The following is a 25,443-nucleotide window of genomic DNA, read 5'->3' on the forward strand; positions in this document are numbered from 1 at the left end:
AGCTGGGGTAGCTGGCTCTGGCCGGCTTTTATTATATGGCTGGTTATTGCAGAGCTCGTTGCATTGTTCTTAGCACTGAATGCCTTTGATTGCCCACCTCCCACGGCCTTTTCTTGCAGGGCTCTTCCCTGAATGTTATTGCACAGCTCTCCCTGCCTTGCCTGTGTTGCTCTTTGATTTCTCACCGTGCGGCTCTGGTTGCATCATTGCCCCGATCATATAGCTCTGTTGCATCGCCCTCTTTGCCTGGCTTTCCCTGGGTGCCGGTGCGTGCTCTCCAGCGCAGAGCTGCGGAGCATGCCCGGGATAACTTCCGGGCGGCAGACCGCAGTCTCAGTAGGAACAGCATCTCCTGCGAGCTAAAGATGGTGCCACTGCTGCACGCCCGCCCGCCGCCCCACCTGCCCTGGTCCCTGGCTGCGGCTCCCATCTGCACGGGCTGTTCTCATTGTCGGTGTCACCCTGTAGGCTGGGAGCGCCCGCGCCTCCAGAGAGTCAGGCACAGGCGAAGCTCGGCCACCCCCCGGGGAGCCTGGGGCGGCGTGAACCCGCCTGCAGCTGCTTATGCAACACATCATCGATAACCACCCGGACATGGCTACTGCTCTGCTGGCGGGCGAGAAGCTGAAGGAGCTGATCCTGCCCGGGCAGCAGGACGACAAGACCGGTTCGCTGGCGGCGCTGCTGCTGCAGCTCAAGCTAGAGCTGCCCTTCGACCGCGTGGTCACCATCGGCACCGTCCTCATCCCCATTCTGCTCGTCACCCTGGTCTTCACCAAGAACTTCGCCGGTAAGGGCAGCAGGGCGCCCACCCTCAGCATGCCCCCGCTCGGCACTTGACCCCACCCGGGGAAGGGGGTAGCTAGAGCGCAGGTGGGCGAACCCGGGAGGGAAGGGGCAGCAGATGGCGCGATCATTGTGCGGCTTTCTCTGTGGGTAGCGGGCCTACAGATTGGTAGCTCTCTGCGGACAGATAAAGCTCTACAGGGGAACAAGTAGGGTTGCCAACGCTCCAGGATTATCCTGAACTCTCCAAGAATTAAAGATTCTGTGAGGTGGTGAAACCTCCAGGAAAACTTCCAACCAAACTTGGCAACCCCAAGGGAGAAAGATGCAGGGCCCAGTTCCACTCTCCCTATTCCTGCAGCTTGCTTTAAACCAATAGGACTGCAAGCCGACCCTGTGTTTGCAAGGCAGTGATTTCTTCTGATCAGTTACTCCTCTGATGTCTGGGGAACTTGCTGGGGCTGAAGGGAGTTTACCCCGCCATTGCTATGATGCTGCAGGTGGATGCACTTGTGAAAATGAGCTGAGGCAGCCACTTGAGTAGGTTTGTTTATTAAACAGAAGCTATGCTGATCTACCAAAAATGATTTTTAAACATATCTTGTATTATACAAATTTACTAGTGGATTGTGTGCATGTTTAACTGCACTGTTAGGTGAACAGTAGTAATTTTATAGATATATACTACATCCATATTGTGGTAGGCCCAATTGCAATTATGAAAATAACTATTTGCCTACTAGGTTGTTACTGTCTATTGTGAAAATCTGTATTCAGACACTTGTAAACATTATATTTTCAACTAGATTGACCATAGCATCCCCTTCAAAGCCTTTATGGTCTATGAAATCAATCCTTCATATTGAACTTCGAAAACTAGGGACCCATAAATTGTTATGGGTCTTTTGAAGTAATTAGTTTCTCAAGTAAACATATCTTAGGTTTTGAAATGTGGACTTGATGAATGGAGCTCTTAAGCCTTTATTGTATTAATCTGACCACTGCACAAGTGATCTAAGGCTGCTTACTAAAAAACAATGTTAAATTTGTGTTTAAAAAATGTGGGAACTGATTGTGCAGTCTGCAGCTAGTAGCGTTAGTAGATAGTGTTGACTTCAGTAGGAGTTTTGTCAGGCAAGCATGACAGAATCGAGCCCTTATTGTGTATGCATTGGGGCTGACTTTTACAACTCTGTATCCTATTTGGTTCTATTTTTAAATATTCATAAACCATATGAAGGATTAACTGTTTGACAAATTATTTTGTTTAAATGGAAGACATTTTAATGTTACAAATTAAAGCAATTTTAAACCAGTTACTTTTTAAAAAAAACTTATAGCTCAAGATTTTTATACATGAATAGTGATATTTAGTGCCTCCGTTTTTGGATGCCCAACCTGAGACACCTTGAAGGGGCCTCATTTTCAGAAAGTGCTGAGTGCTAATGTGGTGAAAATTAGCCCCTTGTAAGGTCATTCATATTGAGAATGCAAAATCACTAGTGATTTTTGAAAATCATCACCACAGAATTTAAGGGCTTTAGACTCTCTCTCTCTTCCTCTGCTTGGTGTGGAGGGAAGCAAAATAGGGCAGAACCTCAACTAGCCCTGTAGAAGGGGGAAACCCTACCTGTAGCATGCTCCTCCTGTACTGCAAGTGCCCTTCTGTGTGACATCTGCAGGCTTTGTGGGTCTTAGAGGTAACCTTCTGAGGAAGGGGAAGGAGTTTGATAACTTCCCTCTGGATAATGTGGATTTCCCAGTCGAAGTCTATCCATGACTTAACTGATGAAAGGAGCAGTAACTTACCTCCATGTCTACAATCCTTTCAGAGAAAGAGTTCCAAAGGGAACCATGTGATTAAGGGAGGGGAGGCTGAGAGATTCTCAGACTGGATGTCACTCTGCAAGGAGAAGCAAATAAGTGCATGTGAATCTAGTGGAGCTGCTGATTTTACTGACATAGATCCTTCATTTTCCCTTTTGGCTTAAACTGCACTCCCTGCAGGGGAAAATCTGCCTTTATCTCTGCAGCTTGAGGAACATATTTTACCCTTGGGACGATTTATATGTGGAAGGGGCAGTCTGTATCCTTAAAAGAGTCAAACAACTTTTTCAGATAGACCAAAACCAAAATCATTTGAGTCTAGTCACAGACTCTATACCAGGGGTTGGCAACGTTCGGCACGCGGCTCGCCAGGGTAAGCACCCTAGCGGGCCGGGCCAGTTTATTTACCTGCTGATGCGGCAGGTTCGGCCGATCGCGGCCCCCACTGGCCGCGGTTCGCCGTCCCGGGCCAATGGGGGCGGCGGGAAGCCGCGGCCAGCACATCCCTCGCCCGCGCTGCTTCCCGCCGCCCCCATTGGCCCGGGACGGCGAACCGCGGCCAGTGGGGGCCGCGATCGGCCGAACCTGCCGCGTCAGCAGGTAAATAAACTGGCCCGGCCCGCTAGGGTGCTTACCCTGGCGAGCCGCGTGCAAAACGTTGCCGACCCCTGCTCTATACGCTAAGTTCACCTTGGGATCACGAAATTGTAGCTTATGCTAAAAGCAGTTTTTGCAGTGTTGTTGTAGCTGTGTTGATCCCAGGGTATGAATGAGGTAATCTTTTATTGCACCAACTTCTGTTGGTGGGCGGTACGGCTTTCTAGCTACGCAGGGCTCTATGTAGCTTGAAAGCCTGTATCTTCCACCAGCAGAAGTTGGTCCAAACAAAGATAAAAGCATAGACAGGACAAACCTCGCCTCTCAGCACAAAGGACACCATTATATTATACTGGGAAAATGGGCCACATTCTGCTCTCCAGTGATGTCACTGGGTTGCTCAGATGCTCCAAAACTCAGAAAAAACAAAACAGAAAAGGGGGGGGGAAAATAAGACACTCTGGATGAAAAAAAATAATTGAGTGGATAATAAAACTATAATGTAAGCTCAGCATGGACTTGGTGTAACAAAATTGTCTTCTCTTTGGGAGCTAACAACTCAGGATCAGAGCTTCTAATTACTAAGGACTCAGTCCTGCTCCCATTGAAATCAGTAGCAAAACTCCCATTAATTTTAATAGGAGCAGGATTAGACCCTAGCTCTTTTATTACCAAGGCTCTGTTTACTCAGACTTCTTAGTGAAATTACACTTGTTCAGAGAGATTGTACATTGTGTTTACTAATGATGTTAGTCCTGCTGAATACATGCCTTATTGCCAAGTGATTTTTATTAGCACATACCCTGCTTCCTGATGCTTGTATTATGCTTTACCCATGTACTGTCATTATAGTTTCCAAAGTCTAAAGGTGCCACTGGACCCTCTGTTGCTTTTTACAGATTCAGACTAACACGGCTACCCCTCTGATACTTAAAGTCTAGCTTGGCTCTTCGCTTTGAATGCTTCTCCATACCTTCTGGCAAATTAGATAGTAGATATAGAAAAAGCAAACTCTGCTGGCAAAAATGGGGTGACTTTTTTTATTGTAGCTTTATCACAAATACCATGGCAGCTTCCCAAATGCTGCTTTGTGCCCTTGAATTCAGAAGTTATTGTGTCAGAATAAACAATAAGAACTGATACTTCTTATGAATCCTAATTCCTGTAAATAGTAATATCCATGGAAAGCCACTTAAAGCCAATGTAATCTTCCTAAATAAAAAGAAACCTATGGACAGATCTATCCAGGCTTATGCAACCAGTACTTGTAAAACACTTGAGTGCAGTGTATGTAATTAAGGGTGTTATACAAGTATACACCCCACAAGTATGGTGGGGTGAGCTCAGAGCAATGGTTTCTTGCAACACATCTTGCTTAGTGTAGGAAGGGTCTCTATGACTAGTATGTGGTGTGCAGCTGAGCCCTTCCTATCCCTTCTCTACCCCAGTACTTATGCATGCAGGACCAAGCAGGGAGTAAATAGGAGTCAACAGTGTCTGTGCAATCCAGTGGAGCATGTGGAGTAGCATCCACTTGACTGGACAGCTTGCTTGTGCTATACATGCCTCGTTGGCCTAGAAAGTAAATATAGACAAGCACAATTATACTTTAGATCACTGGTCTCCAAACTTTTTTGATCGCGCACCCCTATCAATAAAAAAAATTTGAGCACGCACCCCCTGCCGCGCTGGCTCTACCATTTTTGCCGAAGCAAAAAAAAGAAGCCGCTCGGACTCCCACCCAAACTGCCGAAGCAAAAAACAAACAAACCGCTCCTCCTGCCACGCACCCCTGAGGATCCTCTTGCGCATCCCACTTTGGAGATCACTGCTTTAGATAACAAGACAAACAAAAAATGTCATAACAGAGAGAATTATTTAAAAGGCAATAATCCATCTCTGGTCTTAAAGATCATTATCTCTGTAGCATGATTTAACGTGTACTGTACTTCCCTGATGGGTAAAGTAAAGAGAGAGTTAGTTTATGATGTTACTACTGTGTTTATTTCATAAGCCAAATGCTTGTTTAAGTTAACATAACTTTCTCTTTGTTTGTCTAGGCAGTTTATTCCACACTGATTGCCCTGGTACCCAAGTGCTTTTATCTTTACATCACCACTGAGAAATTAAGACTATGATTTACTGTTTTAATAATTATATTAGCACGTAAAGAAGGATTTAGTAGTTCACCAGGCACTGAACTAAGTCTTTTGTTAACTCTATGAATAAGACCACAGTGTAGGTGAGCTTCATATTTTATGTGTTGCTTTAAATATGGAAGAGCCTTCCTTCCATCAGAGGTACCTTTGCAGTCACTCTTTATGAACTTTTATTCCTGACTTTGTGTCAAAGATAGACTGTCATCTCAGTTTATATTTGCCAGATGTAAGAAACTGTAATGTAAACAAAATCTATTGAGAGATAAAATAATTTCCTCCCCAAACTTCACTACAAGATGGGAATGCATTTTGGGTGAAATTCACCCCTGTGCAGAGACACCATGAGGCCTCTGTACCCTGTAAGCCCAATACGATTTTGAGAGTGAAATTCTGACCACAGTGAAGTCAATGGTAGTTTTGCTATTGACTTCATTGGGGCCAGGATTTCACTCTGAGGGCATACGTTAAAGCTTACATGGGGCATACCCTGGTCCTTGTGCTGACCCTCTGCAAAGAGGTGAAATTCACCCTTTGCTTATGCTCTTCAGGACGTCTTTCAGGAGAGACCTGTGGACACTTACTCACATATAGTTCATTTTACAGTGTTGTTACTGAACTTGCAAGTTTTTTAATGTTTTTTGAAATAAAATAGCATGATTCCTAGAAAGCAAGCTCCCCAGAGGGTGAGTCAACAGCTATACATAGCAAGTTTATAGTTGGCACACGATAACCACAGCGAGGGTACAAAGGCCTCTAAGAAAGATACTCGGCTATTACACTAGCAAAAAAATCCGGGAGCTTGACAGAGAGTCCAAGGGATTGGCATGAGCCCTCTCCCCATCTCTGACCCCTATACCCCAGCCCTAGAAAAATTGCATCTCACACACTAATTCTGCTCCCATTGGAAATCAGCGGGCATTTTGCCTTTAATGGGAGCAGGATTGGCCTATAATTCTTTGACTGAATGGCTTCGGATTTGAATTTAAGCAACCCAAGATTTGTTTTCTAAAATTTCAGGGCTTAAAGCCTTGTTTACAAGGATTCATACAATAGCCAGGTCTCAAGGAGTCGGCTCCAGTGGTGTTGAAGGTAGTACACAGAGGATAACAAGTCCAAATGCACAAAGCTGGTAGGCCCAGAGGAATTTACTTGTTTTTATTCAGTGTTTTCCTTCAGGAATTATTGTCTGAAACTTAAGGACAACAAAAGGATGATTTTTTTTTTAAATTTAACATGAAAGCTACCATCTGTGCATATTTGGACACTTTCCTTTATTGTCAAAGATATTTGTATTTCTGTCAAAATACCAAAGATGTCCCTAGTCATGTTAATAAGAGAGTTTAATACACCAGTCTCCAGCGCACAGTCAACTTCATATGCATCTCCTTGCATGGTACATGTCTGTTCATGACCCTTTGAAGGGTCAGAAACCCTTCTGTTTTTCATTCCTTAATGTTTCATACACACAGGCCTGATTCTTTGCTGTCTGGCACCTTGTTATATGTTCATGGCATACACACAGAGAGTTCAATAAAAACATAAATACTCTTGCTGCAGGGTGGCAATGTAACACTATTTTTATTTCCTAAAATTCAGAATAACACACACGAATCCAAAACCAGAGAGAAAGCAGGCTGTCCCCCAAAACAGAGAGGCACAATTCAGGCTTCTTTACACTGGGCTGGCTGCCTGCAAACCAGTTGGTACTAGGTTCAGAATTGCATGCTTCTGTACAGATCCTGCTAGCCTGCAAGCAGGACCAGGAAACCCCCTGAGCATTTCAAGTGATAGCTTACAATTTCAATACAGTGTTCAGTACACCACTCTTGTTTAGAACACTACCACTGGTGTGTGAATGGAGGAAATGTACCCCCACTTTGTACAGGTGAAAATGACTATACAAGGTGCCAGACAGCCTAGAAGCAAGCTGTGAGCCTATAATTTTATGGTGTCACTTGTGCAATTTTTACATTATTTATTGGTGGCCTTCAATATTAGAAATGTCAGAGCCCACTGGATTAGTATGTTCATATTACTAGGGGTTTTTCAATTTTTCTTTTTAAAGTGACAATTTCAATGTTTTCTTACTGAACTAGAATTTTATTGCTCCTACCTTTGCATCCTTCTTGGAAGAATATGTAAAGAAATGTTAAGCCACCACAAAATTCCATTTAATTACACATTAGTACAGTAACCACAGGACAGACATGCAGTTCTAATCCAGAATCAAACCCAAATCCACTCTACCCCAAAGTTAGCAGTTGTTTTGGATTTGATGTTCTGTTTCTCCCATTCTAGAGACAGGTCAGAGCTGTGAAGTTTTGATCTAGATCTAAAGAGTCCCAAAAGTTTGGATGCGCTACAGGCACATTTCCATATATAGGTCCCTTTTACAATGTCTAGAATCAAAGTGTTGGAAGCTTGAATTACACATACAACATTAAATCTGACTTTGAAGTGCATCATTTTGTGTCCAGTGCTGTTTTAACTCTCCCTTCAGTTCCTCTTGTCTTTAGCCATGAAGCCCACGGACCTGAACCTCACCCACAAATAGGTCATCCGAGGTAGAAATGTACATGCCCAGAGGATAATCTGTGCAGAATACTTTTCTTCATTGGCAGGTGCTGAAGTTGTTTGTTCTGTGGGTAGCTGCGATATGATTGTTAGGAGAAGTGATTCTGCAGTTAGAGTGAGGATACTTATAGTGTTGTTGCCTCATCCTCCCAGACACTAAGTTCTCCAGCCTACTTTAGATTAGGAGGAATTGGTCCTTGCTCTTAACTGCTTAGTTTGTGTGTATTGTTTTATTTTCCTAAGTGGTTTCATTATTATAAAGAAAAATTCTCCATTGTACAGGTCAGGTCCAGTGCTGGGCTGCTTACTCAGAGAATGCTCTCATTGATGTCTGTGGGAGATTTTCTGAGTAAGGAGCTGAAGCGTAGGCTCCAAAGGGAATGAATGCATTGTTGCGTATGTTACGTTCCATTTTAAATATCAAGGTGTTGAAATGTTTGATTTCTGAATGATCAAAGAAAGCTTTAGGTTAATGATGGAGTCCAAGAATTGCCAAATCACATTAATTTTCTTATAATGTACACTACCCAGTGCTTTCCAGTCGTAGTGAATGATAATTTTCATATCACAGTCAACTATCACATGTTCATTTCCCCCCTCAAAAGCTGCTAAATACTTCTAATAAAGCAGAACATTGGCAGCCAGTTGATTTACGTTTTGGTCAAAAAACCAAGCTCTGCTGTTGGCCTTCTTATTAAATTTATAAATTGATGCCTTCAAATACCAAACATTGCTCACAAATACTGTATTTCTATATCTCTTAGCAGTTACCTAGCTCAGCCCTCTACCACCCTTCTGCTAGAAAATTCTCATGAGGAAGTAATGGAAGGAGACAGTAAGTTAAATGACTGATGAGTCAGTTCAAGTTTTATGTTTTAATTCCTGATATGTAATCATTTCTGCATAAATGATGCTTATTTCACTGTGTAGTACAGTTTCTACATGAGTTCAATGTCTCTTGATGCATTTCATTATCTACAGTATGTTTTAAATTGTGTTTGAGGATTTATTTAATACACAACAAGGTTCTCTTTTTTGGTATCTCTGATCAACTTCTCTTACTAATATTCTTGTTTCAAGATGTGGGCAGCATGTTACACATACTCAAGTCATCTGACATATGTATAAAGTGGCTTTTAATTTTAAGTGTTTATTTTCAAAATTCTCCCTGGTTGCACCTAGAGCAGCTTATAGCAGTAAAGTGCAAAAAACTATTTTTTTTTATTATTACTGCTAAGAGTACAGGGCCAGATTGTGTCTTGGTTACATGAAGGCATAATTAAGGGCAGAAATTTGTCCATAGGCACAAAGGTGCAAAGGACTTGCACAAGTGTTTTGGCCCCACTTAAGTTCTACTTAGAACAGACTCTTAGGCCCTGATTCAGCAAATAGGATGAGAGGAGTAACAATGGGCTTAAGCACATGCTTACATGTTTTGTAGTATCAGGGCCTTACACAGGATATAAATGGTACATAGAGTCTTTTGTAGGCTCTCTGCACTGGGGGGAATTTCACCTGAAGGTTAAAGATAGTTTCCAAATAAATAGGGCCCTACCAAATTCATGGTCCATTTTGATCAATTTCATGGCCAGAGGGTTTTAAAATTGGTCAGTTTCACGTTTTCAAAGGTTTACATCTGAAATTTCACACTGTTGTAACTGTGGGGGTCCCACCCAAAAGTGCATCATGGGGGTCACAAAGCTGATGTAGGGGTGTTGTGGGATTGCCACCCTCACTTCTGCGCTGCCTTCAGAGCTGGGCTCCGAAGGCAGCAGCCACAGAACTTCCCGCAGCCAGGGGAGATTTGGGGAGGTGGAGGTGGGTCTGATCTCCCCCAGGCTGCTGGGAGCCTTCAGAGCTGGCAGCAGCCATGGAGCTTCCTGCAGTCAGGGAAGATACCCGGAGGTGGGTCTGAGCTCCCCCCAGGAGCGGCCCTGCGGGGGAAGAGGAAGCCCTGTCTCTCCCCAGCCCCGCCAGGATTAGCAGCTGGAGCCCAGTGAACAGTAGGAGCCTCCAGCTGGGGTGTCCCCAGCCCTGCCCCTCCAATAGCTAGATTTCACAGGGGAGAGCTGATTTCACGGTTTGTGACATGTTTTTCATGGCCGTGAATTTGGCAGGGCCTTACAAATAAAGGATAGACGCAAGCTGGCCTGTCCTCAGGGGCATGCGCAGGAACTTAAATTTGATCGCTTTTGGAACGGCATTTCTGTGCCAGGGCCAGAGGAGCTCGCTCTCGCTGCCGCAGCCCCAGGGCCTCCACCAATTATTGGGGCAAGGGTGTCCATGCCCCTGCTTTCTCCCCCCTTGTGCACCCCCCTGCCTGTCATGAGCTTAACTCAAGAGGCAATGCATAGTTATCCAGTAGAGTTTTTTACTACAATCAAAAAACAATTCTGAGGAATAATGTAAAGATCACATACAATATTTCTGGAAGCGACATGTAGTTATCTGTCCTGGCTTCTAGTTCTCAGAAAATGCATGGAAACATGAGCATCCTGTTCTTCTCATGGTATCTCTGTGTGTCAGGTGTCAGATGCATGCAGTTGAGGATTGAAATGTGAATGAGGTGAAGTTTAACACGCACTTACAGACAGCTGAAGGAATTCACAGTGACCTAAGTTATCTGTTTTGTTAGATGCTACCTTACTCAGTAGTCTTATTCAAGAGGAAAACATGTGGTTAAGTAATATTGAGGGTATGACTGAAGTTCCAGGAAGTTCATAGACTTGGATTTTAAAGCCACCTGAGGGCTTTGGAAGCCTTATTTACCATTTAACTTTAATGAGAATGGCATCCAGATATCCTGGGGAAATTTCAGTCCGTATTGTATTTGAGGCTGAAAAAGGCTTCAGGAAGAATCAGCCTCACCATTGAATTGTCAGCATTAAGATCTGTGTGGTGCATGAGTTAAAAGTCAAATATGTATAAATGTTATTGTGGGTGGCATATTATTTAGTAGACTGATATGATTCTCTTGGAGATTTCTTTTGCATCAGACAGGGCCTGATCCAAAGGCCTCGGAGGCAGTCTTTCCATTGGCTGACTGGATTTTGAATCAGGCCCATATTTATGCGCTTGTATTTGAATTTGGAAGTACAATGCTCCAATAGCACTATGGTAGCAGCTTTTCTTACAGTCCCGGTGGCCATCACACAGACCTTAGGAAGCTGAGAAAGCAGCATTTCAGCCAATCCCCTGAGAAGTCCCAGTCAGTGTTATGGTCCTGAGGGTCGGAGCCCAACCACTATTCCTGGGGCACTGTCAGTGCAGAGCCATCTAAAGACTTGTTTAAGTCATTACTTGTGATTATTTTATTTAATGAAGGAGTGGGATCCATTTAGGGGTTGTGGGGAGCTCACCATTTGCAGGCTCTAGGGGCTTGAGGAAGCCAGTTGGGAGGGATAGCATGGCCTCTTTCCAACATGTATAGCTGGTGGAGTGGGTGGACCAGTTCAGGAGGGCAAGAGGCATCTACAGTGGGATTGTGATGCTATGTGATGACATTCTCATGGCTCTGCAGTGACATTTTGCAAAAAACAGTTTTTTTACATACAGAGCAGCTTGTTTTCTAAAGGGCAAGTCCAGGGTCTTCCATCTCCCCTTCCTAAAAAAACCCAACAACCTACTAGAAGAGATTACAAAAATTTAACTACCTTGTGGGCTCATTTTTTGACATGTTTGTTTGTTTCTTTTTTTTATACTGAAACTATTTTTGAGTTATACCTGGGCAAAAAAGCATCTGATACAAGCCAACTTTTACACTTCTGATCATTATTATAAACAAGAATATAACAAATATGAAATTTCCACCATTTATGCTGTTTATTTTTTGCACTTTGACCTGCTTAGACTGTGAAACTAGACCAGGTTGTATATAACCAGTTTTACTTTATGGTCAGAGTTCATTTCACTTTGGGATTTCATGCACAAGCACAGTTTACTTATAGGTATTTCTTTGGTGATGATTATTAATGTATCTACATAAGAACGGCATACTGGGTCAGACCAAAGGTCCATCTAGCCCAGTATCCTGTCTTCCGACAGTGGCCAATGTCAGGTGCCCCAGAGGGAATTAACAGAACAGGTAATCACCAAGCGATCCATTCCTTGTCACCCATTCCCATCTTCTGGCAAACAGAGGCTAGGGACACCATCCCTGCCCATCCTTACTAATAGCCATTGATGGACCTATCCTCCATGAACTTATCTAGTTCTTTTTTGAACTCTCTGACAGTCTTGGTCTTCACAACACTGATTTCAATGGGCGCTAAATGCCAAAATAGCTTTTAGGGATCTGGGCCTGAGTGTTTATGCTGTTGCTTTGGGCTTTTGATCACTGGAGAGGAACTTTTAAATTGCTAAAAAAAAAAATTGTTTTTTTTTTTTTTTATTTCATGGAATATTTCTAAACAATGCACGGGTCTCTCTTTGGGGCCCTGTGTATAGGAGAATTTCACTGATTACATTTTGGTCATTCTCCAAAACCTAAACTTCTCTTCTCACTGACCTGATATTGTCCCTTAAAGCTTTACATCATGGAAATCAAGATTACAGTACAGAAACACACGTGGTTATGAGGGTAAGCCATGTCACTTCCCTCCAGATGTCTGTTTTTCCTCGCAGAGTTCTGTATAGCACAGGAGGAAACGGTTGAAGCGGGATGCAGCAGTACATCACTATGGAACATCTCTGTACAATGATATTATCATCTTGCAACATGGTCATCGCATATTGGATGATAGCTCATTGTTGAAAAAATGTCTCCCCATAGGAAGCAGTCTAGGGGCTTTCAACTAGGAATTTCTGACACCCCCTACCGCAACAGTTGCTATTTCTGAACTAATTCTCTCACTCTGGGCCTCCGCGTTTCAATGAGGACCCAGATAAAAATATTTTTCTTCCCCTGGGGGAGGCATTACAAGGCACTGTTGAGGCCTTTACGCCTCATTCCCTGGTAAGTGAATTTTAGCATGTGCTGTGTAGTTAATTTTAGAAAAGGTAATGTCTATTATATGTAGTTAATATTTTGTAGCAAATACTCACACACAAAATTATTTGGGAATGTTAATTATGTAGTGATAATGTAGGACTATGCTGTAGGACTTGAAATGTATGTAAATAGAGAATCAACACTGCACGAGAAGATGACCAATATTTATAATTGTGGGTCTGTTTCTGCCACTCTTATTTACCTTCAACTGTACCTATCTGTGTGGGTAGCCCATTGGCTATTAAACATAAAGACTGCGTATGTACATCATACACAGTTATGGGTAAGGCGTGTAGAATCTGGGACATTACGAACTATTAGCAATAGGGTAGTCCCTTTTCTTGATTTTTTTTTTTCAATTATTTTTCTTTTAAACAGGCCAACTGGATCTAGAAAAAAGGAGAATAAATGTCTGTACTTAGGCTTTCTCATCATGGGGGAAATTGTGCCTCAGGAAGACAAACTGAATCATCAAGCGTGGAGCCTATATTCTGAAGTGAAGGACAATACTCCTAAATAAAGGTAAAGTTATTGTCTTTTTATTTTATTAATAGTAATAATACTTAGAATTTATAGATCTAGCTTAGGGCCTGATCCTACAAACACTTATGCATGTGCATAATCTTACCCACTGAGTTAAGTAAGACTACATATGTGATAAGACGTGTGTGTAAGTTGTTGCAGGAATTGGTCCTTATGTGGAACTTACATTTTCATAACTGTTCTTCAAATATTGCTGTTCAGCTCATGGCCCCAGTGAAGTCAATGGAAGTTTTGCCGTTTACTTCAATGGAACCTAGATTTCACCCAGTAATTGTTTAAATAATATCAGAAGTAATAGAGTTATACATAACTTCCTTGTAAAATATTGACAGGGAAGGCAGATCTGGTTACTGGTTAGGTAATATAATTTTTCGTTAGACTGAACTTTTTAACCTGAGTAACATGATTTTTTTTTTCCAGAGAGAAGAGGATCCAGAGCCACTTTCCTTTAAACATTACTTAAAAAAACAACAACCACAATTAGTTAGTTTTCTTAAAATAAAATACTTTGGTTACATGCTTTATTGCGCATTTATTCCTGAGTTATGTACCTAGTGTGGATGATGCATGCCTGTGGCTGTTTGATTGCATGTATGTCAATACTGTGATGTATTGTGGATGCACTGTGTGTGTGGCATGGTATTCTACTGCACTATGATAGACCTATCAATGTATGATAGTGTTCTGTACTAGCTAAGCTCATGAAGCTTCTCATCTGGCTTATCTAACAGAAGCCTGTGTTTCAGTGTTACCTAATGCATATGTGTAAATCTGGATTGTGACTAATGTCTGTTTAAAGCACTGGATCTTTACAGTATTCCCTGAAGCCTAAGGGAATTGTATTGTGGAATACATTTCTGTAGCATTGCCTAAGAAGGGCTTGATTCTGCAAGGTGCTAAGCAATCTGTGGAGGTGCTGAGTGCCTTCAGCTCTCTCGGACTTCAGCACGTTGCAGATTTAAGCCCCCTGGCCCTGATTCATCAAGGCTTTCATGCATAATGCTAAGCATGTGAGTAGTCCCATGGACTTTCATGAATGTGTGTAACTATGTTGCTAAATTGTACACTAAAATAGCTATTTGTACAAGTGCCGCCTACCTGTGTCTAGACTAGCACGGATAACAACTTTTAGCTGACTTTCTCATTTTGAAATTGTTTGTTCTTGGTCACTGTATTCCTTTTTGCATTTTTCTATTTCTCCTTATTATTGAATTGTTTGATCCCTTCCCCACTGTTGAATCCTTACTGAAGGATGTGAATTTATGCAAGTTACAGCGTAACTTCCAAAAACCTGAACATAAATGGGGTATAAATCCTTCCTTAATTGGGTCCTGAGTCTGCTTTTGTTGAGTACACTACATTTAGCTGGGGTGTAAGTCAGGTATAAAAGGCTATTTGTTCTTTTATGCAGACAGTGATAAATTATTACTAAATTCCTTTTTTCTTTTAAATATCTACTAAAAGCACAATCCATATATTTTCCATACTTATTAAAAATACCTTTTGATTATTGCTTCTTATAACCTCTTAGATGCTTGAAATGGAACCGGATTTCCTTACATAATACCTTTTTTCTGTGTGCTCCATACATGCTAGGCCCCAGTTCAGCATGGTGCTCAACCATTCCTAACATCAAGCAAGTCCATTTGAATGCAGTGGAACAACTCCTGGCTTAAAGTTAGGCACACATGTTTAAGCACCTTGCTGAATCTGGACCTAAAGCCACATTCATTCAGAGTGATGCACATGTTTAACTTCATGCACTATGAGTAATCCCATTGGCTTCAAAGGGATTGTCCAGTGCATAGTTAACCCCTTGCTTACTCCTGCACACTCATTAAGGCAGCATGTAGAGTACATGCACTTCCCACCTCCCTAGTATAAGTATAAATAGCAGCGTAGGTGGTGAGGCAGTGCTTAGGTGAGCAGAGTAAAGACATGCCTGAATCCCTAGGGAAGGGGTAGGCAACCTATGGCACGCGTGCCGAAGGCGGCACACGAGCTGATTTTCAGTGGCACTCACACTGCCCGGGTCCTGGCCACCGGTCCGGGGGGCTCTGCATTTTAATTTAATTTTAAATAAAGCTTCTTAAACGTTTTAAAAACCTTATTTACTTTACATACAACAGTCGTTTAGTTCTATATTATAGACTTATAGAAAGAGACCTTCTAAAAATGTGAAAATGTATGACTGGCACGCGAAACCTTAAATTAGAGTGAATAAATGAAGACTCGGCACACCACTTCTGAAAGGTTGCTGACCCCTGCCCTAGGGTATGTACCCTGTACAGCTCTCTACGTGCTCAAGCAGTGCCTCCTCCATCTACACTGTTATTTTTAGCAGTATAATGTTCCTCTGCTGGAGTCTTTCCCCACCACAGGGAAAGGCTCCCACAACAGGGAAAGACTCCGGCAGCTCCCTGTCGTGGGGACAGGCTGAGCCTTTCATTGCTGCATGTAGGTACACACCGCAATGTGGACGCAGCCTCTTTTTCACAACAGTGTGTAGCTACACATACTCTACATGCTGCCGCCATTGGTGGACGTACCCTAAGTCTTTTCAGGAGCAGGGCCTGATTTGTTTACAGGGTAGTTGTCCATGAGGGTTTAGATGCCAGTATTCATTATATTAGGTTTTAAAAAAAGAAACGGCATGTGAATTTAGGTGAAATTCACTCTTTTTGAAGAAAACCTTGTAAAAACTGCATGAACTTTGCAAGTAGCTACAAAAGCAAAGAAAGAAAGATAAGAGCCTACCAGCCTTGACAGTGTCTTCTCAATATACTGCAGACCAGGTCACTTTTTATTACATATGTAATACTGATACCCTGAGCACTAGCCATGAAGGTCCCAGCAATACTCTTTCCAAGGGTAGGGTTGTTAACTCCTGGGCTTTGAGCCAAACTCCAACTTGGGTGATTATATTCTTGTTACCTAAAGTTTTAAAGAAAGTTGTTATTGTTCCCTTCCTCTCCTAAAGTCTATTGTGTAGTGTTACTAGTGCAAATGAGTACATGTCAGTGGTGGGAGGAAGTGATTCCTGTACAAATAGGAGCCATACCCTGCCATCAGTGGGAGTTCTGCAATGGGGAATGATTGCAGGATGTAGAGTTGTAAAGTACTGAGGGATCTTCCAAGATTAAAGTTGCTATTTGTGTATATCGTAGAGGCAGGATTTATTATTTACAAAAGATCACATATAATATTTTTCTTGCTTACCACTTCTAGCCTGACAACTATAGTCTAGCTTAAGCTGTCAAGAATTTGTAATTCTTAAGTGATGTAGCTTAACTAATAGTATTACATAGTCCTGTACATATACCAACACACAATTCTGCATTGATTATTTTAATTTGACTGAAAAATTCAGTAAGAGCTGACCAAATCTTGCTCATTTTATTTGTGCAAGTTGTCTTATGGACTTCAAGAGTTACTTATAAGTAAGTTGAGCAGGATTTGACCCATTATTTGCATATGAGAGTTGGATTGGACAAAGCCGGAGTTGCTGTAAATGTGGTCAAAATACAGAAGAATTTAAAGTTATATGGATATTTTTGTTAGGAAATATCAGAAGAAAAGGACACTGAATCTTAGCAGATACACTGTATAGTCTGCTATTAAAATAAAGAATTGCATTAAGATCACTTACAGTGGTACTTGCACAGTGTTATTTGTTCTATCAACAATTGTCCTAAAGGAACACTACAGTGACAACAAGGGGGGTTTGTGAGTGTAATCAAAGCAGAATTTGGCCCTAGATCTTCAATTATGTTCAACATCAACTGCTGGCATTTCAGTCGATGAAGTTGTCTTATCCAATTATATAAACGTAGCAGGCTCAGTCAGTGCCTAGATGGGAAACCATCCCATACCACTCCCCCCAAAAACAGGTGCCTCTTTCCCCATCCCACCCAAAAAAAAAACACTCCCACCAAAATGCAGGTGCTACAGGAAAATGTGTGGGATCAAGCATATATGGAAGTAGCATTTTTCCATTTGTGCCAGCTGTGAATTAGTGCCCCATCAATGGTGATAGGTAGGTGCTGTCTTTTGGATGAGACTTACTATCAAGGTTCTGACCACCCTGGGTCATTAAAGATCCCATGACACTTCACCATTGTAGGAGTGTGTTGGCTCTGGTGTCCTGACCACATTTCAGTTGGGTTCAGCATCTTTCTTTGCTGTCTTTCCTAAACGGTTGTATAGTATTGTTGAATGCAGTTAAGCTGCCACTGTGTTTCATCCCAGAAGGGGCTGCATTTCAGTGGTGGCTGGAATGACTACATGAAAAGCAATGGCATAGTGGTAAAAAAAAGAATTGGATAAACTAACCTAACTAAACTCCGTATTCACCAAATGAGAAGTGAGTAAACTGTTTACTTGTGTTTATACTTGACTGTACTACTGGTGAAATGGGAATTTTTTTAAAGTGGTTTGGGAACTTTCACAATGAAAGTTGATATATAAATGTAAGAAGATTATTGTTATTACAAAGTTAAAACCCAATAACCTAGGTTTGTAAGTATCTCCAATGTTGGAGCTGGGATCTTAACACTCTTGCTGTTCTTTTTTGTAGGGCTCATGCTTTTTACCTACCCAGAAATCACTTTAAAACTGAAAATGTAAAAATATCTGAGCCTGGGCAATTTCAGCAGGCCTACAAAGCAGCCTGTTCCATCTTCGTTGTGCAAACTCAGCCCTCGTGGCTGAAATGATAGCCAGATAGATGTAAGAACTGACTGGGGTTGACTCAAACCATCCTCATCATATCATACTGCAATCTAGACACGTTACCATTAGCTTTGTAGTTATTGAGATTATTATAAGGTCCTGATTTTTCTCCGTTATCTCTGATTTACTCCTGTTTCAGTCAGAGAACAATCAGGCCCATAGGATATATATCCTATCATGGCCTGATTACATATGTCTATTTAGGTTAAACACGGTCGATCAATACTAATTTTCTAAGTCAGTAAAGTATGTTGAGCCAAATTCACTCCTAAAGTAACTTCATTGAAATCAGTGACATTACACTAGGGGTGAGTTTGGCTCTTATGTTTTAGAAACACATTTATAAGAACATTGCATTCAGTAGGTTGTATACATAGCTTATTCCTTGCTAAAAATGTACGCAGAGAGGATGAAATGCTGGCTCCATTGCAGTCAATGGCAAAATTCCCACTGACTTCAGTTGAGCCTGGATTTCACCATGAGTGTGTGTTGTGCCTCATTATTTAAACGCTACATCACTATTCATAGCAAGCCTGTCAAAACAATAAATAAATAACATCAATAAACAAAACACCAGTTAAAAATAGTACAGTGTGCTCAATAACTGTCATGAACTACAAAACTCCCACTTCACACCATACAGTGAGAGCAGCTGAAAAACAGACATTTAACAGTGGAAGAGCTAGCAAACTTCCACAGGAGAACTTTGACTTTCTTTACTCGACAGGAGAAAATCATATTTGAAGTCATCTCTAGTAAATGAGACTCTATTTGGTTCAAACATCATAGTGCAACTCTTCAGATTTTTATCTCTGACCAATGTGAATGAAATGGTTGTAGAGTAAGAATTCCTATACATAATCTATAGAGATTTGCTCCTGTAGAGTACTTTACGCCTGCTCCAGTGCCCCATTGAAGTTAACAAACTCCAGAGAGCCCAATTAAATTGGATTGAGCCCAATTAGATATTGATCCATCATGACTCTTGAAATACATAGAAATGTCATTATGATCAGTCCCCCTCTTTTTCTCTACGTTCTCTCCTATGTGCTATACATAGTTATACAGTTAGTATATTTAAATGATTATACCAGAGTATACCACTCCTTGTGCCAAGTTTGAAATATGTGCCCAATCCATGGTGCAGGCACATAAATAGTATATGACCTTTAATTGAGATTGTTTTTATTGGATTGCAATTCTGTGTTGAAATATTGCAATAGTTATCTTAATTGTGGGGCCTCAGTGGAAAAACAAAAACAAAAAAACAGTGTTCCTGATTTATTTCGTAACACCATCTGGTGCATGGATACGGAATAAATGCAATTGCTTTGTGCGAGCAATTGTATACAGTCTTGACTGCATGTTTCTGGTACAGTATGTACTGTGATCTAGGAGAAATGGTCAGATACTTTTCCGCAGGAGAAATTGTTTTTCTCTGAAACTTAATTTGGAGCTGACAGGTGTGGCTTAGCGCATGAAAGATCTTTTAATATATTTCTGGTTATAAGAAACTGCATTAAGTGTCTGTGCTACTTTTTTAACTGAAACTTTTCTTCCATAGGAACCTACTGGATCTCTAGGGAAACCTTAACAGTAAGGTAGTAACAGTAACCAACCCCCTGATGGCAGGAGTTGGAATTTCTTGGCACATATCTCCCATGATCAGTAATGGGATGCGATATGATTGCCGAAAACCAGGGAGCTAATGAACATTTTCCTAGTAGAAGCAGGTGGTAGACACTGCAGCTGGGATTTTTTTCTAACTGCTGGAATTTGGGGCTCATGCAAACAGAAAAGATACTCAAGAAAAGAGACTCTGGAAATACACTTAAAAATGAGTCTAAATGAGAAGTTGAGTAACATTAACATACTCTACTTAAACTGCCCTCTCTGAAAGGTTGGAACTGAATCATTTTGAGCTATTGTTTTACTTTCTGTTGTAAAGGTACTTAATTCTAATTAATTAGGCTTATCAAATGAATTGACTTTGTATTGTTGTTTAGTAGCATTTATTGTAACTGTTCCACCCAGATTAGTTGTACTTTAGAAACTTTATTGCAGTGCATTGCTTCAAAAAAAACCCCACAAACCGCCCCCCACAAAACACTTAAGAACTAACCTTGATACTTACACTGATTTGGTTACATGAAGACCCAGTATGTGCATGTGCCTTTGGATACTTCCACAGTACAAGAGAACTGTTCGGTTTCCCTTGCAAAGCTCAGTAAATTTGGCAGGTGGGGGTCATTTTTTTTTTTTTTTTATTATTATTTTGCCTACCGCTGCAGCAAAGATTAGAGCTTCTCTGCACATGTGATTTATGGGGAAGGGTTTCAACACCGTAGATGAAATTGTTAGTCATTGCTACCAAATGAAACAACTCCCAAGGAATGTTACAATTTTTAAAGACCCAGCAGCCTTAACTGATCCTTAAAAACCCTTTAATCCTGTTGCTCCCAGAGTCCAGGTTGTGTGTTCATAATGGAAACAAGCTTGGTGTTCTTGGCACATTCTGCGTTCAAGAAGAAAAATATTTACTTAACGTGGGTCTGATTTAGCAACTGCTTCTTGTAATGCCTGTCAGAACACTATTAAAATTTACTCCATATCCAGTAGTCTCCAGAGACATAGCATTGAGCTGACATGGATGTAGTACATGCTTTCTCCTCTAAGAGCATGTCTAGGTCAAGGTCGTCATTGTGAATAACTAACAATATTCCAACTTTCACTAGACTCTTATAGAATATTTTATTGCTAGAATATTTTATTGCAAAATCTTTAATAGTAAATATCTGAAGGTAAAACTAAATATTTACAGTGCTAAATAGACTGTTAACTGGACAGATTGTTGGCGTATCGCCATTGAAATCAAAGAGACACTTGAGATGAAGTTGACCCAGTATCTAGATGATATTAAGTTTAAATTTTCTCTGTCATGTTCAGTACAGTAGTCCTTGTTACTGTGAGTTTGCACAGGATTAGATTCATTGACTTCAACTACAACTAATTTGGCTTTATTAATGAAAAAATATTTCACTAAGGTGAGTCATATATTATGCTTATTTCTATAGGGAAGCCATGTCATTTTGATATTACAGTCTCAGCTACTGTACAGTGGTTAAGGATATCCTGTTCATTAGCTGTCCAGAGTTCAGTGTGGAGTTCTACATTGGAAGTGGTAGCCAACGCAATTTATGAAACTTTTTTTTTAACATTTCTAGTTGAGGTTTATTAAAGCTCTTCAAGCAGATAGTTTTGCCTGGGGTGTGGGCAGTGCGGGTCATAACTAACTAATATTAAATCTTTGTGGGCTTGATGGCCATGTAAAGAAACAGTAAAAGAACATTGATATCATTTGAAATATTTATTTTACAGAGCTCCTTTGGTAGGTTAAATGCACAGCAGTGACTTTTCTCTCTGTTATACAGAGGAGCCAATATACTGTTACACACCCCACAACTTCACCCGTGACCAAGCCTTGTATGCCAGAGGATATTGTTGGACAGAACTAATAGATGCCTTGCCAGGAGTTGATGCCAGCCATTGGCCCTCCTTGTTTGAGCATAAGTTCCTTCCTTATGCACTGCTGGCTTTTGCTGGCATAATGTACATTCCAGCTCTTGGCTGGGAGTTTCTGGCCTCCACCAGACTGACTTCTGAGCTTAATTTTTTGCTTCAGGAGATTGATAACTGCTACCACCGTGCAGCAGAAGGGCGTGCACCGAAAATAGAGAAACAAATACAATCCAAAGGCCCTGGGATCACAGAGAGGGAGAAAAGAGAAATAATTGAGAATGCAGAAAAGGAAAAAAGCCCTGAGCAGAATTTGTTTGAAAAATACCTGGAAAGAAGAGGGCGAAGTAACTTTTTAGCTAAACTTTACCTTGCGAGACATTTATTTATCATATTTTTAAGCATTATACCAATTACATACTTATCCACCTACTATGCTACGCAGAAGCAAAATGAGTTTACGTGTGCACTAGGAGAGCCTCCTGACAAAACGAGCAGCTCCAAATTGCACATCAGGGTGAACTGCAAGCTGCCAGCTGTCCAGCTGCAACGGATAATTGCTGGAGTGGACATTGTCCTCCTCTGCTTTATGAACTTGATCATTCTCATCAACTTAGTTCACCTTTTCATATTCCGCAAGTCTAACTTCATATTTGATAAACTGAACAAGGTTGGAATAAAGACCAAGAAACAGTGGCAAAAGTCTCAGTTTTGTGACATCAATATTCTAGCTATGTTTTGCAATGAAAATCGGGACCATATAAAATCCCTGAACCGCTTGGATTTTATAACAAATGAAAGTGATCTGATGTATGATAATGTGGTGCGCCAATTGCTGGCAGCGCTGGCCCAGTCTAATCATGATGTCACACCAACCATGCGCGATTCAGGGATTCAGACTATAGACCCCAGTGTCGATCCAGCAGACATTGATGCCAATGAACAGCTCGTCATTAAGAGACCTAGGAAGAAAATGAAATGGATCCCAAGTAGCAATCCACTTCCTCAGCCATTCAAAGAGCAGTTAGCTATTATGAAGGTTGAAAACCACAAACCTGAAAAGCTGAAGCCAGTGCGCAGGAAAACAGCAACTGATAGCCTTATTGCTCCTCTGATAGAGTCCACGTCAAAAACCTCACAGCAATCATCATCTCATAAAACTGAGTCAAACACCATCTCCAGCACAGGCAATGAGAAAAAACATACACGGCACTTTTCCCTGGATGTTCACCCATATATACTTAGTAGTAAAAAACCCAAGCCAGAGATTCAAGCCATTGCCTCAATGCCTACATCCAAAAGCCAAGAGGGTGGATTTTTAAACCAAGAGGAAAATGTCGTAGTTCATGTCACCTCTTCTCTCAAAGGTACAGTATGTCATTGCAGTACCATCTCAACAGTGATAAACTGAACAGGCCAGAATTTGGAGTAGCTGTCTGCTGTAGGTTGAACTCAAAGATGACCTGATCTGTTTGCTCTATCTTGTTAAATTTCTAAGTAGCTGATAATATAAGGGCAAGTAGCCTTCTTAAATGGGTTAGATAGAATTTCTCAATATAGGTCTGTGATAAGGAGTGGTAGAGCTGTGGCAAGGCAGAGCTATGCAGCATGTCCTGTTTTGCAGATATTTTTTTGTAGTATTAATAGATTTTTACACATAATTTTGAATTTGGCCTTATGCAAAATGTCACCACTTTTGCCGGGAAAAGAGGTAAGAGTTGGCTCCCAGGATACCCCACCCTTTCCTATCTCTCAGTTCTACTTCATTGTAAGTTACGTCACTCATTTTCCAGTAACACAGGAACTGCCATGCTAGATCAAACCAGTATTCCATCTAGTCCAGTATCCCGTGTATGATGGGCCAGTGCCAGCTGCTGAGGAAGGTGCATGAAACTGTGCAGAAGGCCGTTACGGAATAGTCTGCCCAGAGGAAAGTTTCTTCCTACTCCCCTTTTGTTAGAGGCTGGCTTATGCCCTGAATCTTGAGGATTCCAAAACTCAGATTATTGTTGAGTTGTAATCGTTAATATAAATTTAAATTTCCCTTTGTCTTACTTGGCTTTAAGGAAGGCTGGTCTGTGTGAAAGGCACCCCTTGGGACTCAGGTTCATTTCTCAGCTTGGCCACAGACTTCTGTGTGTTCTTGGACAAGTCACAGTTCCCCACCTGTATGATGCGGATAATAGTACTTCCCTACCTCAGAAGCATAGTACTTCCCTACCTCAGAAGCCCGACTCTGTGACTGCTCACCAGCCACAGCTGTTAGCTGTGCTACTGATCAACTGTTTGGGGGATGGGGGAGGCATTTCGGGGAGGGTGGAGAGCAGCGGGCAGGAGGGGGCAGAGCAGGGGCGGGGCCTTGGGGGAAGGGGTGGATTGCGGGTGGGACCTTGGGGCAGAGCGAGGGTGGAGCACCCCTGGGGAAAAATAAAAGTCAGCGCCTATGCTCAGAGGAGTGTTGTGAAAACAAATATTTCAAGTGATCATGAGGAGCTGAGATGCTATGGTGATGGGCGCCATAGCTAGATATCTACTTATTTATTACTATAAGTGACCAATATAAAAGATGAAATGTGCAGTTGGAGTTATAGAAAACTTTGTGTTAAAGATATGGCTCTCAGTTCCTTATAAGCAAAGACCCCCCCCCCCCTTCTGGACCTCAGCAGACAGCTACTGTGTCCTCCCTGCCCAGCAGAAAAGTGATTTGAGCTCTAAAAATTTCTGTCATTTCCAAATCCTTATGCTCCTTTTTGGAGTCCTCAAACTCCCCAGTATATGTGTGCAGGACTTCCTACAGCATTCTTAATCCAGTAGCCTGTTCTGACTCCAACTCCCTGAAGCTACTGGGGGTTTCTGGTCTCGATTATCTTTATTTAAACAAGTGTTTGGATATTTTAAGTTGTGAGTACAAAATAATTACAACAGCTGCTTTTATGCCCACCTTAAACCCCACTGAAGAATGCTTTTGAGTGAGCAAGTTCTGGAAAGAAACATTTATTGATTACACATTGTTGAGCTATTTCATTTAGAATAGCGGCTTATGGTGTGTGTAATGAGGATGATTTCACATAGGCAGTACTTAGAAATGTAGCTTTAAGTGATATTTACAAAACTTATTAGTCACACTGTAATGTGCTTCTAGGACTAGAATTTTCAAAAGTCAAAGCTCGCATGAAGAAGTAGTCTTAGATTTCTCAGAGTCCAATTAAAACTTGTGTATTGGGCCCAATTCTTCTCCTATTGAAATCAGTGGCAAAACTCCCATTGACTTCTATGGGATCAGGATACAGCTATGTGGCGGATTAGTGGGGAAAAATAGACTAGCCAGTGATTTACTCTGTATTCTGTTTTCTTTCAGTCATCCCACATCATGAGAAAGAGATTCTATACTCCTCTGAGACATGCAGAACTGTCCCTGCTGCTGGGGCTTACCTCTCCTGCAATCACAATCATATAGCAACAACTGCTGCTGCAACAAATATAACCCTGAGCCATGTCAAACCAGAACCAACAGCTGCACTGAATCGTAATCCTACTCACCCTCTGCTGAACGTCAATACACTGTATGAAGATCACGAGGAAGAGGTTTCCAACCTTACAGACAACAGTATTCATTCACCAACCGATGCAGGGGAAATACTCTCCATACCTACCCCAAAGCACATAATGATGGCAACATTTGAAGAACCAAGGGCAATAGTGAGTTCTGTGGAGTACTAA

At 41.5% G+C, this 25,443-nt stretch overlaps 1 protein-coding gene across 1 annotated transcript; it reads left to right on the top strand.

Annotated features, from left to right (window-relative positions):
* The first annotated feature begins 564 nt into the window (after positions 1 to 564).
* Positions 565 to 25,443, top strand: PANX2 (pannexin 2). Its single transcript, XM_065423627.1, has 3 exons — positions 565 to 790; positions 21,639 to 23,090; positions 25,082 to 25,443. Exons 1-3 carry the CDS (start codon positions 565 to 567, stop codon positions 25,441 to 25,443), a joined length of 2,040 nt encoding a protein of 679 aa, XP_065279699.1.

The sequence above is a fragment of the Emys orbicularis genome, chromosome 1 (assembly GCF_028017835.1).
Source record: "Emys orbicularis isolate rEmyOrb1 chromosome 1, rEmyOrb1.hap1, whole genome shotgun sequence".
Taxonomy (NCBI): Eukaryota; Metazoa; Chordata; order Testudines; family Emydidae; genus Emys; species Emys orbicularis.

What these genes read in the sequence shown, in the direction of transcription:
- PANX2 (XM_065423627.1), top strand. Translation starts at nt 565, where the DNA reads ATGCAACACATCATCGATAACCACCCGGACATGGCTACTGCTCTGCTG. An exon ending in CTTCACCAAGAACTTCGCCG is followed by an intron (nt 791 to 21,638) that starts GTAAGGGCAGCA and finishes TCTGTTATACAG; the next exon opens with AGGAGCCAATATACTGTTAC. An exon ending in TGTCACCTCTTCTCTCAAAG is followed by an intron (nt 23,091 to 25,081) that starts GTACAGTATGTC and finishes GTTTTCTTTCAG; the next exon opens with TCATCCCACATCATGAGAAA.